Below are 20,562 nucleotides of genomic sequence, written 5' to 3'. Positions count from 1 at the left end.
TTAAATGTTGAAAGCAACTGATAAACGATAAATTTATCGTGAAAAATCTTTTTTTTTTAGCCCATATGTCTACATTTTGTTCATATTCGGTTGATTTTCTGTTGAAAGATAGATGAAGAATAAAATACTATTATATCAATTTGAACACGTGAGTTCATTGTAACAGTGATCAATTTTACTGACCCTTTTTTTTTGTTCGCCAGTGTATTTGATTTTTTCTTCTAAAAGCATGTTCAGAACATTCACTGATCCCAAAATATTTCATTTATTTATTTAATTACATCCTACAGTCTAAACCAATTACAGAATGCGGAAAAATATAAAATTACAATAAACAATACAAAAATATAAAAAACAGATAGCTTTTCATAGAAATTACCACTCTAAAACAGGTAGAACGTGGTTATATTTCAAACAGGCAGACTCGGGACGTGCAAATCTACTGAGTCTAGCAAGTGAGAGCAATCGATTTGAGAACATAAAATATTATATAGGAAAATAATTCTAACATAAACCCCGCGTATATCTAAGGAGTTCACATGAAATCTATTCAATAAATATTTTTGTGGTTTGCCACGATTTCGATAAATGCCATAAATTGTGAAACTAACCCACTTCAGAAATCGCCTCTTTATTTTCTCTTAACTATCAATGTGAACTTTAAATCCAGGGCGTCACCCTACACATCCATATTGTAGTTGTCAACTTACAAGCACCGTAAAAAAGAGAAAAAGGGTTCCAGACTGAAATAGGTATTTGGAGTTCCTAAGCATGAAATCGAGAGTGCACTCTCATGTGGCACAAAAGTCAGCCCTTGATTAAATAAAATAGCCAGATTCAATCACTCTGTTTAAAACACTACTCTCAATCTTGTACTGAAAAAAATGTTAGGTTTCACACGACCAAAGGGCGCTTTTTTATATTTAATGAAAGCAAGTACTTCCTACACCAATCAATTAGTTTATCAATGCCATTCTGAAGATCCCAACGATCCTGATTGAAAACAATACGGCGAAACAAATAACAATAATAAACATGCAAAAGAAACAGGTAGATCAAAATAAATTAAAATCATTTATGAATAACATAAACTGTAGATGCCCCAAAATAGATCCTTGCGGAACTCCAGACGACGCTAAAAACTCGAATGAACTGAATCTGAAACACTGAACGAATCATTTTGTATTTGTAAGGTGAGATTCCAGAAAAAAAGATTAAATTCTTTGTTGAGCCAAAAAAAGACAACTTTGTCAGAACATCTTCATTATCCAGCGTCTCAAACGCCTTGGAAAAGTCTGTATATATAACATCCACTTGATAGGTCTCATCCAAAGCAGTGGACACATACTGAGTAAAACAAGTTACAGTGGACCGACCTCTAATGAAACCGTGCTGATTATCACTTTTATTATCACCTGCTTTAGCGAAGCAATTTTGTATAGTCCTTTGGGAAACGTTGTTGCAAGTCGTTTTTATCAAATAAAGTGCTTCTAAAACATTTATATTTAGATAATTCTGATGCCGACAAAGCACTATGTATTTATGATGGAACATGTTTCAAAATCAAGTCCGGGTGTAATGCCTTGGTCTAAAAGTTGGCACACCGAAGTGCAATTAGGAGGTAAGAAGCATAACTTTGACGTTCTTCAAAATTCCGCGTCCGTATCTGAGAGGATTTTCGTCACTGCTGAGCAAATGATGGTGTCCGTGTTCATCCGATAGTGGTGTCCGCTCGTGAGTATAATATTACAAGAAACTTTCTCGGTTCCAGGGTGATTGTCCTTTTGAGTGGAGTTTCCACTTATGTGGAATGTCCGCCAAAAGAGGTTTCACTGTTTATACTCTTTCGATAACATTACTGAAATTGCTCAGAATGACAATTGGTCTATAGTTCTCAACGTCTTCTTACAGCCATTCTTGAAAACAGGGAACACTTTCCCCGAGCTTTTCCCTCATTCCAAATACCCGAAAAACAGAGTTTAGCAAGTGATAGCTTCAAAAGCATGGTCAAAGACTTTGCGCAGCCCCTCAATAAAAAATTTGGTATTTTATCAGGTCCAGCAATCATGTTACTCCTTATCAACACACAATATTCAATAATATTGGGAATAGGATGAGTTTGCTCAAAACAGCCTTGTTTTGTTGATGTCTTGGAGAGTTCACGGAAGCAAACATGAACCGGAAGAGATGAACTTTATTTAAACAAGCCCAAAATTCAGATGGATCCCTGGACAAATTATTTTCAGCCTCCCGACAGAAACTGGCTCGAGCAACTGAGATATCATTTTTAGATCTCTGCGAAGCTTTCCAAAAGGAATGAAATGCAACCTATAGATCTATAGCTAGATCGACATCTATCTTTGTCTCTTAACTTAAAAATAATTTCACCAGTGAACCAAGGTTGGTATAGGACCTCCTACCCGATGTTTTGGGAAAACATGCTGCCAGAATACAATTCAGGTTTTCATAGAATCTTACATGGGCCAAATTAATATCATGATATTCAGTCGAGAAATCCCAGTTAGCATTCAGCATAGAGCAACGAGAGGTTAGTTCTTCTAAAATTGAATCCCTTGAAACCATCATCCTTTAAATTATCTTTGAGCTGTCTCGATGACAAAGCCAGAGAGAAGTCTAGATGAGGATGATGAGCATTTATTGGAACGAGAGAAGAATCATATAATCATTTGAGTTTTTTCAAATATTTTGATTACTTTGCAAACTTTCAATAATACGCGATTTTATCATTACTGACACTTTGCTAATTTGTCTGAATTATGAATAGATATCAACACTACATATTACATTTTGATATAATAATTCTTTTCCATTGAAAATGAGGTTATCGGTCTATATTTCTAAGGATCTGTTGTGTTTGTGTAGTTCTTTTCAGGATGCATAAGTTCAAGTGAAGAAACCTAGCTTTTTGGTAAGATCTTGTAGTGCTCTTTGGAAATGTTTTGCTAAATGTAGGAGGATTGCTGTAAAGTACCTATTTCAACCAGTAATTCTGAATTTTATTTACTGCTGGGGCTGACCAATTTTTTTTTCTTAGCTCATATTTTATTTTCAGAGATCTTTATATGTTCATGATGTACTTGGATGATTCTTCTTCGGCTTTTCGAATCTATTGGGTTTGATTATAATGTATCTTCTATTTCTATCATTATTTCTTTCCAAGAAGTTTAAATGGATTTATCTGTGGAGGGATTTCTTTCTCCAGATGACCAGATGAGGTTGTTCTTGTACCTTTTCACCCTAAAATTGTAGCATTTGTTTTGGTTACCTAAAACTTGTTTTGCTTATAGGCTTGATTTTTCTAGGTAGGATCCAAGAATTTCCAGAGCAAAAAATCGAGGAAACAAAATAAAAAAAAATGTATATCTCGAAAACTTAACAACAAATAGATAGATAAACATGAAATTGAAAAATGTATTGCTACGATGAGACTTAATGTATCTCTTTTTTTTTAGAAATTTTAGAGTTTTGGAGTTATGAATTTATTAATATAATAATCATATTTACCCAATTGCCTACTAAGAGCGGTGGCTTCGAAGTTTGGATTTTTGAACCACTTTTCGAATCATCATTTTAACTTCAAAGGTGAATTTTCATCTCGAATATATGCAGTAATGAAATTAACAAAAAAACAAAATTTCGAATTGTTACATAGTTGGATTTGACCTATTAATGAACTGAACGGTATCCTTAAAGATCCGAACATATCCTGCAAATTTTCAACACTGATTTTCAAGTTGTCATTTTTAATTGTAGTAATTATTCAATTTTTTATTAATAAAATGAAATGAAGTAATATCCACTGACTAATATGTTTTATTTTATCTATCATGAATTTCCATCAAGTAATGACCGAATCCATTTAAAATGTTGTATAGGTTCGTATGATCGTCATTTGATTTTATTATACTATTGAATAAAAAAATAAAACGACTGTAAACATTTCACGGAATTGAAATTGTCCCCAGCAATTCCGAAGGTTACTCATTGAAAAAACATTAAATTGGGATGGATTAAAATAATCTGCTACTCTAACGTAGATATTGTCCATGAAATTTGACAGATAAAATCATAAGTTCAAACAAAAAATGAATTTTTGCAGTGATAGACATATAATTAGGAAGGCATGATAATGCTAGTGGACCAGATCAATTTTTTCATATAGATTTTTTACATGATTATGGAATGTTAAATTTGCATGTTATGCGTCCAATTTAGCGGCAATAAACTTTGTGCAAACTTTGCTGTTGCTCACAAAGACAATTTGATATATTTTAAGCTGGAGGTGAACGAATCAATTAAGTTAATAGAGACCAAACTGGTTGAGGAGGCGTGATAGCACCCAGGGCGCACTTAAGGTCAGTGAAAAACCAATCGCAAATATTCGAAATCAATCAACTGGTAAGTTTACAAACAACGCGTTTTAAAAACCAAGAAGGTAGGTATCAGGCAGAAGGGGAATATCATTAATTGAGCTGCATTGACTATACCTAGGGAATCCTCTCAGTAGTACATGCAACGATAATACTGTACAGGTGCATGACAGTGATCCAACAGGTTCCGTGTTTTTACGTATACTTGAGAAGTAAACTACGTGAGTAGATATCTGATATATATTTTTGCAATTTAAATTTTTATTTTTCTTCATACCAAGCATTATGAGTTATTTTCTTCATTACATTTTTTCGATGCAAGCAAGTTTAAAAGACGTTCGAAGTATGAAATACATCCCTTCTATTACAATACTGATCTGGTCTATTCAAATTCATTTTCAGTGAACTCCAGGATTTTTCCCATTTTCATTGCGTCTTTTATTGTTATTCGTAGAATTGTTTTGAATTAACAGTTTTCAAATATCATTCGGTTGTTCAGGTAATGTGATATTTAAATTTATTCAAATTTTCATTGAAATTTGTCTTTTTCATTCATCGCCTTATACAAGATGTTTCAAAAGCACTATGACAAGCTTCAGGAGGTGATTCACAAGGGCGTTGATCTTTTTTTTTAGAGGGGTAATCGAAAAACATTTTTTTAAGACAACGTTTACTCAAGAAAGATTTGATAACGAAATTTGAATCAAAAAATACAATTTTTTTGATTCGATTGTTCATACCATTCGATTGTTCCTATATTGGGGGTACGAAGAGAAATGAAAAATTCCTTCATTAATTTTAAGAATAGAATGTCCTATACATTGTCCCGCAAATGCTTTGTTTTCGAGATATAGGGTGTTTCTTGTAGTTCTTTTTTCTAAAGAAGAGTAAAAAGATTATTGGTTCATTTCATGGAAGAATTTTCGTTTTTCGTATTTGAGAGAATTCTGAAATTTTATAATTTGGAAATCTTACTAATTACTCCCAGTACCTCCCATTTCTACGCCCTTGGTGATTCCTCACAATATTCTAATATGAATTGTTCCAATAAGTATATGTCCGGAATCGCTTCCATTTCAGTTTTTTTAACTAATTTTCGAAATACTGACCTCAATTGAACAAAAATTGGTATTGAGAGATTTTTAGAGGTTTTGAATTCGAACCTGATATTATGATTGCTCTCATTCATATGGGGCGCCACCTATATCTCTTTTTTCTCATGAAGATTCATGACTTTTTTGAGCGTATCTCTAGCACATTTTTCAGTAAACTAATCGATTCCTCAATCATATCTGTGAACGAGTAAACAAGCTATCATTCTCACAAGTCTTTCAAGTCTGATAATCGACCCGTGTTAAAGTTATTCAATTTTTTTTTTCATTTCTCCAAAGAATGCTTTGGAAATTAATTTGACGTTAAAGTAGGAAGTTTTGTTTTTTGTAGGGGGCGCCACCTATTCGATTACTGTTGCTTCGTTCGAAAGTTATTGAAAAAACCAAAATGAAAATAAAACTTCAAATCTTGTATCTTGAAAACGATTCAACAATTCATATTAGAATATTGTGAGGAATTACCTCCTGAAGTGTCAAAATAATTCTTAATAATCTTCTAGTCTTCAAATTTTAAAATTAAAATGTTAGAATTGCAAGTATAAATGATGAGGGAAGTTGAATTGAAACTTTTTTCTGAATAATATTGAGCTTCGCAATAGATGAAGATATGTCACGATACATTCAATTCTTACTTGAAAATTATTCAGTGAAGTTCCTTTAGATTGAATGGGATTACATTCGCATTTAAATTTCTTATATTGAATAAACAGCTCTAAATAGTATATTCTAAAACAAGTTGCAGAATGGGCTCCTATTCCAACATGAATGCGAAATTCGAAAACGAGCGACGAAGGAGCGAGTTTTCGAACGCATGAGTGTTGGAATTGCTTTCTGCAACGAGTATTAGACGATATTTTCTCTATTTCAGTCAAGTTTTGTGAAATATTGTCGAAATTCAATGAAAAATTCAGATTATATATCCTAGTGACTTTTGTATTTTATCTTGGCAGTTGGTGTGACTGTTACGAAAATTGACAGATTACGGAATTTGAATGTGAATCGTACCTACGTTTCGAATTTCGAAATAATTTACAATTACGCATTAAATTCGTGAATTATGTTTGACGAAATCGATTCAACACCAACAGAATTAAGAGAAATTGCGAATAATGTTGAAAATCATTTCATTAAAACCAATTTATATTATATTGACAATTTTTGACGTTTGTTGAAATTTGATAGGATTGGAGGTCAGTATAGACAACTACAAAACTAAAAATATAACTGAAAACGATGCTGTAATGAATTCATTACAGCACTGTTTTTAGAACTGTAATGAAGTCATTACGATACTGAAATAGAGAAACATATTTACGACATTTTCTTCGTTATGTCGAAAGGTATTTGACGAATAGTAATCATTTTGTAGTTGATATTTCTCTGAAGGAATTTCATTCATCTGGGATCATCTCAGATAAGTTCAGTAATTGTGGGAATAATTATACTTTCGAAAGTGTCTACGATGTCTATCAGTTCCTAATGCCTCACTTCATTACCTTAATTTAGAAAGACTTGATTCGAAAACCATATTCCGATTCTGTAATTACCAAAATATTGGATCAAATCGGTCTTTATTTGATGGATATTCGTTTTAAATCGAAAATAAAATGACAACTATTATATTCACACTTTTGAATTCTATACAGTTGTTTACAGACACTGTATAGCGAAACAATTGTTATTTGAAGAATTAGTGGAAATATAGTAACTGTCATTTTGGTTTCGATTCAATATAAATGAGTTAACTCTGACTCTAGCGAATTGCATTTTTATTATGTTAATTTAAATTTCAAATGAATTCATCAATCATGAATATATCTACAATGTTATTCGATGTTATCAATAAGATATTGTATGATAACAAGCCCTTATTCAGTAATTTTGGTGTCTTGAAGTTATTCGAACAAAATGAATATTATCCGTCTGTTCCCTTTCTATTATCAATTTCTTCATAAAACTAAATATTTTATTTCCACCCTAGTAATCAGTTTATTTGAAGGAACTTGAAATTTGCATATTTTCCACATTACCTAGTTGAAAACATTGAAAAATTTTCAATATATAGATCAATATAAAAATTTGATGAATTTGTAGAGCAGTAATTTTGATCCCGGATAATTCCTCCCAAAATCTTAATAAAAATTTAAGAAGACATGACTCCCAAACTATAACCGCTTGGACTTTGTGGTGAAAATTATTATATTCACTATAATGAATATTTGCCATTTCATCATTATGTGTAGGTATAGCAAAGCTTTTGATTACACAATTTTTCCCTTGAAATTTTATTAATCCTGTTCAGAAGTGAGGATATTCGATGTGGTGTATCAACTGATTTATGTACCAAATTTATGCACCGAGAAAAGCTTCTAACAGCAGGCACAGAGAGAAACAAACAGATGGAATTTTTTGTTGTATTTTTGGATTGCAAACACTCCGAAATATAAATCGTGTAAATTTCATGAAACTGGAGTGTTGTTTCCCATATGATTTCAAAGGTTTCTGAATGGAAAAGAAAATCAAAAGCAATCGAAGAAATTTGAAAACAAAAATTTCATATGAATGCATTCTCCTCAAAGTTAATTATGCTAGATTGTTTTTTTTCTGTTCTGTTGCAACGGGTTTGCTGTTGAAAGGATCTTTCCGTTGCATATCCATATTTTAGAGGATGAAAAACAATGAAAATAAATTGACATCGGAACGGCCTTGACATTAAACAAAGTTGGCTGAAATATTTTCCAATTTTCACACAAAAGATCATTAATTCGAATCGATCAGTATTCACCTCATCCACTATTATAATTGAAGATTGTTTTTGTTTGATGCAGAAATACAATTGCACTATTTGCATTTCAAGACTCATATTCGATTACCAATGACTTTTTGAATTTGATTAATTTACTTTTTGCATAAACGTTCAACGTGCACCAAATTCAGCGATGGATCTATTATTTCTGTATTTTTCGAATTTCGATCTGGAAATGGTCTCAAATGATAAGTTTCTAATCAATTTGTGGTCAAATTCAAGGGTGTTTGTCCGTTCGACTGAAAAGCTAGAAACTTGAAAATTTCATGGTAGATTCTGATCTCAAATTCTGACAAACATATGCATTTGTCTGTAAAATGACAATTGAAAGTCTCGTTGATTGCTTAAGAAAAATCATAGAAAATTCAAGACGAATATCGAAAAAATATGACTTAATATTTCGGTGACCACAAAACCGACGGTGTTGAGATTTTGAGGGTAGCTATAAAAAAATTGCATTTCCTTGCCTAATTCAAGCTAATCAGATCATTAGGACCATAGAAAGTTCAAGAAGAACATTGGAAATGTATTACCCAATATTTTTGCAATTACAGATCCAATCGACTTGAAAATTTGTAAGTGTATACTTATAGAATAACCACTGTTTTGTGTAAAATTTTATGCTGATAGAAAAATAGAAAATACGAAAAAAACCTAATATTTGAGTGACAACAGCTCCGAGTTGAAATTTCCCGAGTATACAGGGTGTTTCCAGCTTAGACGTGAACCTTTGAGGACGTGTTAGTATGACTCATTTGCTGTCAACAGTTTACGAGATATTTGAACTTTTGTGATTTTTAAAAGAATTCTCACTTAACTGAATTTTTGTCAATTTTTTTACGTCGAGAAATTTGATTATAATTTTGGATTATTTTCTTGGTCAGCGAGAAGTCAGGATATAACACCGTTAGAATAGACGAAACAGCGAGAAAATTGAGAGTAAATTTTAGGCGGAAAGTAAGAACTAAAGTAATAAGAAAGAGGGCACGTGCTTGTATAAGGAATAGTGGGGGTCATTTCAAACTTAATTTATGAATACATTTTCTACTGAAATTTTGAGTTCAATAAAAAAAATTGTAATTCATTACTTTCCTTTCTTTGCTTCTTTCCCCATTTCAAATCAAAACTTTTTTAGGGAATGAAGGACTTTGGCAAGTTTTTGAAATAATTGTGCCATACTTGAATCGTGGAATTCGAAAGTTTCAGACAAACTCATATTAGAAATTTGCTATTCTTTTCTTCATTTACCAACTTTCAAATATTACAAATTCTTATTAAACAGGTAATACAGCACAGTTTTGCTTTTTTTATACATATCATATCCTTTTCGGATGAAAATAATCAATGATTCAAACACAATTTGGTCAACGTAGAAAAAATTGACGAAAAATAATGTAAGGTAAGAAATTTTTTGGAAAATACAAGAAATCAAATATCTCGGAAACTGTTGGTTTTCGGTTATCAATAAATAGGGCCTCTCCATCAACAACAAATGAGTGGTACTAACACCTCCTTCAAGGTCCACGTTTAATTTGGTAACACCCTGTAAAAATAGAATGATAATTCAAAGTTGTGCGAAATTTTTTGTGAACGGCTTCAGAGCCCTAGAAAATCATATCGATAAAATGATAAAATTCCAATGCAATGAGGATGTTTTGAGCGTTCGTCATTCATGGGACTTACAGGCCCTTGGAAACCACATATACATATATACAATTGTGTGGCCCATGAATGATGAGCGCTCAAAAGCTCCCGACTTCATGGTAGTGCTTTCTCCTCTTTTCAATGTTTGGAGTACTTATCCTATGCGTTTCAGAGCTATGAATTTTTGGAAAATCTATTCGAATTTCAAAACGAATAACCCCAAATTCAAATCCCTTATTGAAATATTCATTTCATGATATTTCGAATAAATCATTGTTCACCAGTTTTTTCCGCTTGTTTAGACCAGGAATTAATTGGAAAGGTTCAAAAAATTCCAAATTCTTGTTTGAGGTTTATTCACGGCATTATAGGAAGTTCTACAGGATAACTCATAAATTGCCGGAAGCTGGATGGTTCAATATGGTGAACAGGTTTGAATTTTCTTCTCCAGCTCGTATAGTTATCATAGCAACTTCTTCATATCTTCACAGGAAGATAAGATACATATCTGATATTCACAATTTGAATATCAAAACTCGTGGACTTATATCAGCCTCTCATCATAGGCTTGTCCTCTTCGAAAGATCATTTACTTTTTGCGTATACAAATTGTACAATCAATTCATCCATCTGAAATCATTATCACTACATTCATTTGGAAAACGTGTCTGGGACATGCTGTTCAGTGAACAATGTGCACCTGTGAGATGAGTTTTTGGATCTTGGATCTAAATCATTATTTCTTATTTTCACCATTGTTTTTTGTTTCTGTTTTTTCTTCTTCAGAGTACTTGTACTTTTTTCTTGACATAAAGCACAATAATACTCAATTGCTATTTTTTCTTCAGGGTTTGAGTGGAAGAACAGACGGTTTACATCCACTTGAACTGCGCCCTGTGATTTAAATAAAATATATTTTGTTTTGATAATATGTGGATCAAATATTTCTTATCATTGTCAATAAAGGCCTATTATTATTATTCTTTTTATTGAGGTATTCTGTGAAAATGAATAATAAACCGAAATATGTTTGCATAGTTGTTTCCATATAGTATGAAAAGTTTTTCTTCGTAAATTAGCGCAAATCAAATAAAAGCAACACATCTTGATTGAATTAACTAGGTTAGAAGTAATGAGTGAGCGAACGACGTGCGTAGTTCTTGCGCCATTTACTGAAGCGTGCAGTGTTACTGGTTTGCGAAAATCGGAACTAGTTCCAATTCTTTTTCTTCGTTTCTCACATGGAAATATTTGCAGAGAAATCCATGGAGATGCGTTTTATGAGGTCGTCGTACGATGCACTTCTCTGCTTGCAATATAACGTGAAAATCGCAAATATATATCGCAAATATATATTTGCGATTTTCATAGTTCTACAGTTTACAATTTATGTTCTAATTTTGTGTTTTTTTATGAAAATCACAAGAATGATTTCCACTATTATTTACATGCTAATGATATAGTATACAGTATACAGGGTTTGGATTGGAGGTATAAACATAATTTTATGAGAAAAATTCCTATGAACTAGGGTCAGCAAATGCTTCCTTTTTGAGGTACATTTTGGTTTATATTATACTTGGGATCTTGATTCCTTTTGATAAGGTACCGGGTTTTTCACCATAATTTGACCACCCCTTTAACTTTGTTACTGAAAGAGGTACAACAAAATTTTTCCTACAAAAGTTTCTCGAAATCGACTATTGTTTTTTAAAATAATTTCACAAAATGAAATATATACAGAGTGGGCAACATATTGATTGCAACTTCATTTTTTCAAATGGAACACCCTGTATATTTTTCTATATTTGACTAGCTCTTATTCCCCTGATTTTGAATATATAACATAGGTTTGGACTATCTCTCTTATTTTGAGTACCACAGAGTTTCAAATTTTAAGAAAACTGATTACTGAGCATGCCAGGTGTTTCATAAAATGCCCTTTTTTGAGTTATCTCGTTGGCAATTTGACTATATGTCATATCGTTGCCAACGAGTTAACTAAAAAAAGGGCATTTTGAGTTATCGCAGCCTACCACTTGAAAACTGATTACTGACCACGCCAGGTGGTTCTCAAAATTTGAAACTCTGTGGTACCCAGAATAAAAGAGATAGAACAAACATATGTTATATATTCGAAGTCAGGGGAAAAGGAGCTAGTCAAATATAGAAAAATATACAGGGTGTTCCATTTGAAAAAATGAAGTTGCTATCAATATGTTGCCTACTCTGTATATATTTCATTTTGTGAAATCATTTAAAAAATAATAGTCGATTTCGTGTAACTTTTGTAGAAAACATTTTTTTGTACCTCTTTCAGTAACAAAGTTAAAGGGGGGTCAAATTATGGTGAAAAACCCAGTACACATTTACAATTTTTCGAGCTGAACATATAAAAGATTATTCATAAAAAGTTCTGCTGAAACGAAACTGGTGACTGCATTCTAACGTAAGACTGTTAGTGATCTTGAAATATCTCACAAAAATGTATGGTCGGTGCTGAAGAAAAACAGTTTGCATCCCTATCACAAGGTACACTCCAGAACAAGGATTAGAAGATGGTGACTATACTAGAAGACTCCAATTTTGCCAATTTATCCTGAATGGTGACAGGGAGAATGCTAAATTTTGGACGGACGAAGCTAGATTTACTAGGGAAGGGGTGACTAATTTTCACAACCTACATTAATAGTCGAAAATAAATTCACATTTGAAAAAGGAAACATCATTCCAAAGGAAATTTAGCGTTAATGTTCGGATGGGAGCAATATAATAGCTAAAGTCCTTATTACTTAAATATTATTATTATAACTCAAAACTAGAAAATTATGAAGAATTTTTGAGGCTGAATGTTCGTATGTTTTTGAACGAATTGTTTCGTAATCGGTGGATAGGTAAGGAAGGACCTATTTCGAGGCCAGCGATAAGTCCGGATCTAACACCGTGAGATTTTCATGTTTGGAGAAGTTGAAAATACATATAATATCCATATGAAAAGGAAATACATACACATGCGCAACTTGTGGAGAGAAAAGATGAAACAGAGAGAAGATTGAGAGTAATTTCAGGCAGAAAGTAACAACTGAAGAAATTAGAAAAAGGACACGTGCTTATATAAGGAATGACGGAGGTCATTTCGAACATTATTTATGAATAAATTTTTCAAAGAAGTTTTGAGTTTTATCGCAATAAAAAAATATTTGATTCTTCAATTTTCTATCCCCTTTCGAGAGGACGTCTTCTGAGACGAAACTAGTGTCTGATTCTAACGAAAACTTCTTAAGGAAATAAAGAAAGAATGCGAAAAGAATCTCAGGTCCAGTACAGAACTTTTGGTTTCTTGTAATTTTGTATATCTGTTACCGATTTCGAGGAAAAAAACCCAAAAAATTCTCTAGTACTTAATCCTCATTATCGTATCCAAATTATCATATACATAGATCCAGTTAGTAAACTGTGATAAATGAATGAATTATAAGTTTTGGTATTTATTTACCGAAGATCAATAAAAATTGGGTAAAAAGATAAACTACAAAGAAAACTAAGCGTTTACGTGTTTATGGAACTTTTTTTCTTAGAATTATCTAAGGAATCTCCTATTGTCCTTTGTACCTACCTTCAATTTAGGAACACCCTGTATTTAGCTCTCCGATGGTCTGCCAGACCATCGTTTTCTGTGATATTTTCTAGTCAATAACTTTTAGTACCTAATGCTTTATTTTTGTAAACACCTTAATCAATGTTACAAATGATGTTTTCTGTAAATTTTGTAGAGCCCTGAGGGTGGAAATAAATTTGTCCGAAACGTCGGTGAACTAACAGAGTATCATTTTCCTGTTTCTCTGATCCTACACCACCAATCTATCGTGAAATAAAATTTTTGGATCACCACTTCAGATCTTATTTGAATTAATTTCATTGATTTTGACATCCACTTTCTTGAAGTACCTATAAATAGGTTTATGAAGGTTTCCAAAAGACGTGATTACCTTTAAGTTGCACGTCAAACTGATTACTGATTTGAATATGCTTCCATTTTCGTGTGTTCATTAATTTATGGGGTTCCAAAATGGTAAGAAGTACTTTTCCTAGTATCTATTCAAATTAATTGCTTCGAATCTGAGCATAGTTTAAAAATTCTGATAGAATTCGAAGAATGAGATATGGAATGTTTGTACATTGTAAATTGTTGGAGTGAGTGTGATTATTTTGAAAAACTGGTATTTGACTGGATCAATTAATAGTTGATAAGCAGCCATGTTCATGGTGTACAAATTCGTAGGTTGCATTGGGTTTCTCGGTTTTAAGTAAAGATAAGCGATACGATTTTGATGAAGATACAACCAACAGATATTCTTTTGCATTAATCGTTTCTATACTGCAAAATGCTTCCCAAATTTTGCCATTTTCAGACATCAGCTATTATACATCATGGCTTTTACGAAATATTTGAAACAGGTATTTAAAGAGAGTTCAACATAGAATTTAGTGTATTTTTTTCAAGTGTCGTAGTTTTTGAGTTGAAAATATGAGCATTTGTTAGTGAAAAACCCTATATACTTAATTATTCTCCATTTTGTTACTCTTATTCAGAGATTTCAGTAATATAAGAAAGTCCCCATCAATTTTAAAAATTATGCCACAATATTAATTTTACTGAAATATGATGAAATCTAGGATGAAATGAAGGTTACATGTTGCAATTAATGACATCTCATTCTTTCAAAAAAAAGGAAAAATCTTTACTGATCTTGAACAAATTTTTCATGAATGAAAAAGCTATGGAGCTGAATTTTGAAAAACGCGAAAATCGAAAATTACAGATATTTGAAAAGAGTGCTAGACATCATGTGAATTTGTGAACCAGTAAGCCTATTTAGGTATATTCAGATGAGTATTGGGTATACTTACTCAGAATTCACTCACTTTGTGGAAAAACTATTGTAGAATATTGTTTTCTTTGAACGATTTCAGAGGAACATAATTCATCTGAAATCATATGAATACTTTGTAATACGAATGTCGCTATTCCAATTTCCTTTCATCGTATCGCTTTTAAACGGTTAATTCACATTTAGTGTCGTTGGTGACCTTTACTCTCGATATTCTTGCAATTTCTGTTGTTATTCATTAAGCCTCAGTATATAATTTGTTCGACAGACAAATGACTATAAATCACTAATTATTATCATTTTAATATAACAATGTCAATAACTTGAAAATTATTACATACTTTTACGTTGATTCTTTGAAACAGAAATCATCTCATGCAATGGCCTTCGGAAAGTGTCGAGATTTTTTTTCTGTAGGTATATAATTTTCGAATGAAATTATAGTTAGGACACAACCAATTAGATATCATATCGTATTTCGTGATCTGATTTTCGACTGAGTATCCAAGTTGTGAAACTGGAAATAAGCAACAAATCTCACTTTAAATAATAGAGTATTAATCGCTTAACCAATCAGAGAAAAACCCAGCACAAATTATGACACATCAAAATGTATTTTTCCCTGTTTTCGATCTGAGTAAATGAGTGATATATTAATACTTCCGTACACCTCTTCTTTGTGGTGGGTTGACATGATTCATGGTAAGAAATAAATCCTATTTGAGGATACTAATGATTTAGCTTGAGGCCGAAGGAATCTTTTAGAAATGTTAAAAGTTAATCTGAAGAAACATGAGCGTTTTAACCTTCAACTCAACGATAGATTATACGGAGAATCAACTTGTCTCATGAATTGCGAATTCAAATCTGAGGGCAACGTTATCGTGGAAAAATTATAGAGTGTTCCAAAACAAGTTGCAGAAAGGGCTCCATAACGAATGCGAAATTCGAAAACGAGCGACGAAGGAGACAGTTTTCGAATGCATGAGTGTTGGAATTGCCTTCTGCAACGAATATTAGACGATATTTTCCCTATTTCAGTCAATTCTTGTAAAATATTGTCAAAATTCAATAAAAATTTCAAATTAACATCTTTGCCTAAACGTTGATTAAAAATTGAAACATTTATTACTTTCTGATTTCTTAAGAGAAATCAGAGAGTAATCAATGTTTAAATTTTAATCAATATTTAGGCAAATGGTGCAACTTGCCATTAGTGATTTTTGTATTCTATTTTGGCAGTTGGTGTGACTATTACGAAAATTGACAGATTATCGAATTTGAATTGAACGTTTCAAATTTGAAATAATTTATAATTACGCATTAAATTCCTGAATTATCTGACGAAATGAATTTAACACCACCAGAATTAAGAGAAATTGCCAATAATTTTGCGAATCATTTCACTATATCCAAATCATATCATGTTGACAATTGAAGTGTGTTGAAAGTTGATAGGATCGTAGTCAGTGTGGACAACCACAAAACGAAAAATATAACTGAAAATAATGCTGTAATGAGTTCATTACAACACTGTTTTAGTGGTATTCAAATCTCGTCCTTGTTATTGTTGACTGTTTTTAGTTTTTTGACGGAATAGTCAGTACCTACTAAGTGCATAAGCTCACATTGGATGAGACTGATGAGACAAGAGCAGTTCAAAAATAGTGTGGTAGCAAATTTCGAGGGTGCTAGCGCTTTCACACGAAAGAAATCGGCTCATGTTGGATACAGGGTTTTGACACAATGTTAAAAAAAAAAAATTGCAAATATAAACATATTGTCAATTTGAAAACTATATCTCAAAATCGGCCATCGATGAATTTGGAACGACTACTAACCTTATAGGCTTTTACAGATCACCGAAAGGAGACTTTGATCTGTTTCATGAACAATTAGAATGGTCATTGAAACAATCGAATCTGAAATTCATTTTAAGTGACAGGGATGTCCTTTGAATGTGCAGGGTAGTTGTCAATAAAAAGAATAACTCTTCTTTTCTGTTCTGCTCATCTAAAATGGCACCAAACTGCTGAATCCATTTTCTAAACAGATCTCCTGTCATGCAAGAACGAGCTTGAGACTGAGAGTGACTAATGTTTAATGTTATGTTAACAAATACCCAACGCGTGTTTGCCATTCATTGATCAACATTTGAATTTGTTTTCAACGTCTATCAGCGACGGAAAAAGAGCATCTTATCGAACACAACATACCTCCTACCGAGTACTATTTTTATGTATTAGCATAGGAAAAGTCAAGGAACCGACGAAAAAGCGTCTTAAACGAGAGCGTCTTAACGAAGTATTACTGTACTAAAAGGTACCATCCAAGCACTTAGCCAAAAAGTCACTCATTACTTTTAGGTCTTACACTTGAAAGCAAACTAACATAGACACAAAACATATACCACGTGGTGTAGCAAACTTTCCACCTTAATTTATGATAAGAAGGTTGCTTCTTCACTTCTACGAGTCTCTTGTTCAAAGTATTTTTTGAGGCATTTGGTTACCAGGTGATCTGAATTTCATCCTCCTCCCCACAGAATCTACACTCGTCGTTTTCTGCTTCTCATTCTCATAAGGTGCTTCCTGAGGTGATGGTACCTTGTAAGGAATCCAGTGAAGAGGTGTAGCATATTCTTGCTAGGATCCGGATATTTCTAGATCTCGCAGTATTGAAGTTTCGATGAAACTGTTTGGAATGATCCGACCAGGGGGATTCCAATAGAGTGTTTCTCTTTCGGTTTTTGCCTTCTCCTGAAACTCTTTCTTGTAGATACATTTACCTATCCCACAGAAAAGTTCTGGGTCAATTAAAGTAGTTTGTGCTCTTTTTCTGGAAAGTGTACTCTTGATTTTCATCGATTCCGAGTGATCGGTTTAATCTTAAAGTTTTCCAAGAGTAATTGAGCACACCAGTGTTTTAGTCATCTTTATGAAATATTCCATCCCGATAGAATTAGTAGATTGGAATTGATAATAAAAAATGATAGAGCGGTTTGTTCGAGGAACGACCGCACAATCATGTAAAAATCTGATTATATTTATTAGATACCGATGCACTTTTCGGTGGTATAACTGAACTGCTAAATCATATCATCCTTTTAATCTGCCAAATTTTCCATAAAATATCTTGTGTTTCAGAATAGTAGTAACGAAGGAAAAAGCAAAATAGCACGAAAGAAATGGACATTAACAACGTATACTCAAGAGGAGGTGACGACGTGGAGAATACTGGTATTGAAAGCAATATATCAGCCGTCTTCGAAAATGGGACAATATTCCTCACTGGAGCTACCGGATTTCTCGGGAAGATGTTCTTGGAAAAACTTCTCAGATCTTGTCCAAAACTGAAAAGGATATACTTGTTGATGAGACCTAAAAAAGGCAAAAATGTGGAGGAGAGATTGGAGACAATTTTCGACGGTCCTGTAAGTATTTTCAAATAAACTGGTTTCTATTTAGCAGTGGAAAAGTATGGATTATTAATTCATCTAATTAGGACAAAATTTGTGTTGGTGAGTTCGGAATTTCCAACGACATCACGGAATAGACACATAAGTATAAGACGCCTTTTTTTTATTAAACATGTATATACTATTAATAGTACTACATTTTTTTTGAATCGGAAAATACCATACAATTATATTTGGTATGTACCAATCATTCAGAAGCAATGATTCAATATGTTACTAGATTTTGATTTCACCGGTTAAATTGGTTAATGCACAAAATCAGATCAATTATTTCGGAAGTGTAGGTGAGGTTCATTCTTACAGCAAATCCTCAAACAAGTTTCTGACAATTATTAAACCTTTTTCAATTCGCATACTTTCTGATCGATTTCAAACTGTCTGCGCGAACAATAAAGTCTAGTTTCTAACTTATACAAATTTTAAGATGAATTTTTCTTTTTTGTAATTCCTATTACTATTTATTGATTGAATTAAAATATTTTCTTAGATAATGAACCATGATATCACTCAAAAGAATTTCAAAAAGTAGTATCAAAATTTCGAAATCACATTTTTTGTATGGGGAGATTCATTTAAAATATTCAGTTTTAGATATTGAACCTCAAAATATACATTCTGCCCTGCATATCTTATACAAATATGGCTGGCTTCCGACTCACCAGGACACCGGGTGGTTGAAGTTTAAATATAGATTTTGATTTTTCCAATAATTTTGTATGCTTTTACAATTTCAATTTGGCAATTAATGTTTTTTGATATGGAGATTTCATATTTTAATTATTTAGCATTACTAGTAGGGGTGCAAAGCAATTTTTTTCGGCTGAATTACGAGTTAAATGATATAAAGTTCAAAAAAGCGATATTTTATACAAAAAAAACTTAACTTGATTCATGTATTGAACAAAGTATTTTTATTTTATAAACATTTTTATTCATTAATACTTGAAAAAACTGTTTCCTCATAGATAGATTGGTCTTGGAAATGAGTTTGTTTGGCCAACGAGATGTCCTGATTTCAATCCTTCTGATTTTTAGTATAGATTGCAAATAAAGAGAATTAATTTCAGAATTTTATACCAAAATTGCCGCGAATTTAATAAAAAAATAATAGACGTGGGTTATTTGATAATAGTAGCGTTCCTTTCAACCAATCCAAGTCATAATTAAGCTGCACTTATATGTCACCGTTCTTTCATTTTCTGTAGTTTGAGATGAGTTCCCTCACTTTCATTTTGACAACTCATCGTTCTTATATAACCTAATTCCTGGTGAAAAGATAGATTGATGAATGAATAACCTAATTCAGTTTGCGAGGTAGTTGAGTTAGATTAGATGCACGAGTTGAAGTGATCTCAATTCAATTCATTCAATTTTTTAAAGGCAAAAGTTAAAATAATTCATTTCGATTGCTATTATTGAATGAACTGGTTCAATTCGAATAATCTTTTTATGTTTGTTTCATGTTAGAGGTATGTGCATATTTAAGTAGTAGAAAAATTAAACATTTAAAGATTATTCAAATTGAAAGCGTTTATTTATCAAAGTATAGCCAATAGCCATCTGGATGTATAATTTCAACTTCTGCCAAGATAATGTAGAATGTAGCTGGTACTCCGAAATTATGGTATTTAGGTAGAGGAAACATTGCATGAAAAATATTCAGTATTTTTGAAGGATTGCTCCAATGGAGCAATTTTCTTGGTAGGTTGAGATCTTGTATGCCTTGGGTTTTCCGATTGGGGGTTTCGTAAAGCCTTTAAAAATTTGTTATCCTGTTAATTTCAAAACTGTATATTCTATGCGAATAAAAATTCGCATTTACATGTAAAATAACATTTTCAAGCTTCTTGCGAAATTCAAGAAGGAGATCGGAGAAAAATAATATTTTCCAACCACAGAAGCTTCGTGCGAAATTTCAAGATGATCACATCATCAAAACAATAGAAGAAAATTCAAGAATAATATTGCAAAAGAAATATCCAACATTTCGGTGAAAACCGATCTGGTCTGGATAAGATTTTGCTTGTGTGTATATTCGAATGCATGCACCAATTGCACCCTTTAAGAGAGCACATAGATACAGTTCTGTGTCTCCAAGGGTGCAATACGCTCTATTAGTGTGACGTCACACAACGCCATTTTTGGTTCTCCTGTCAGTGTTCGGAATCCAAACAAATAAATTGTCATTCAAATTAGTACGGTGTCGTTGAAGGAATTGGCTTATTTTCATAAATAAGAG

The 20,562-nt window shown here is 32.4% G+C and overlaps 1 protein-coding gene across 3 annotated transcripts in view; it reads left to right on the top strand.

Moving 5' to 3' along the window:
• Nucleotides 1-4,454: 4,454 nt before the first annotated feature.
• The window catches only part of LOC123676758 (fatty acyl-CoA reductase wat-like), a 32,678-nt gene continuing 16,570 nt past the window's right edge, over nt 4,455-20,562 (top strand). For 2 of the 3 annotated variants that reach the window (XM_045612932.1, XM_045612930.1), the window contains exons 1-2: nt 4,455-4,612; nt 17,992-18,278. In XM_045612932.1, the coding sequence (XP_045468888.1) occupies nt 18,033-18,278 (246 nt within the window). In that variant the 5' untranslated portion in view covers nt 4,455-4,612; nt 17,992-18,032. The remainder of the gene's footprint in view (nt 4,613-17,991; nt 18,279-20,562) is intronic. The other variant, XM_045612931.1, reaches the window with a different exon arrangement.

The sequence above is a fragment of the Harmonia axyridis genome, chromosome 3, assembly GCF_914767665.1.
Source record: "Harmonia axyridis chromosome 3, icHarAxyr1.1, whole genome shotgun sequence".
NCBI classification, from domain to species: domain Eukaryota; kingdom Metazoa; phylum Arthropoda; class Insecta; order Coleoptera; family Coccinellidae; genus Harmonia; species Harmonia axyridis.
The sequence above is the reverse complement of the archived record's forward strand: the minus strand, read 5'-3'. Positions and strand labels throughout refer to the sequence as shown.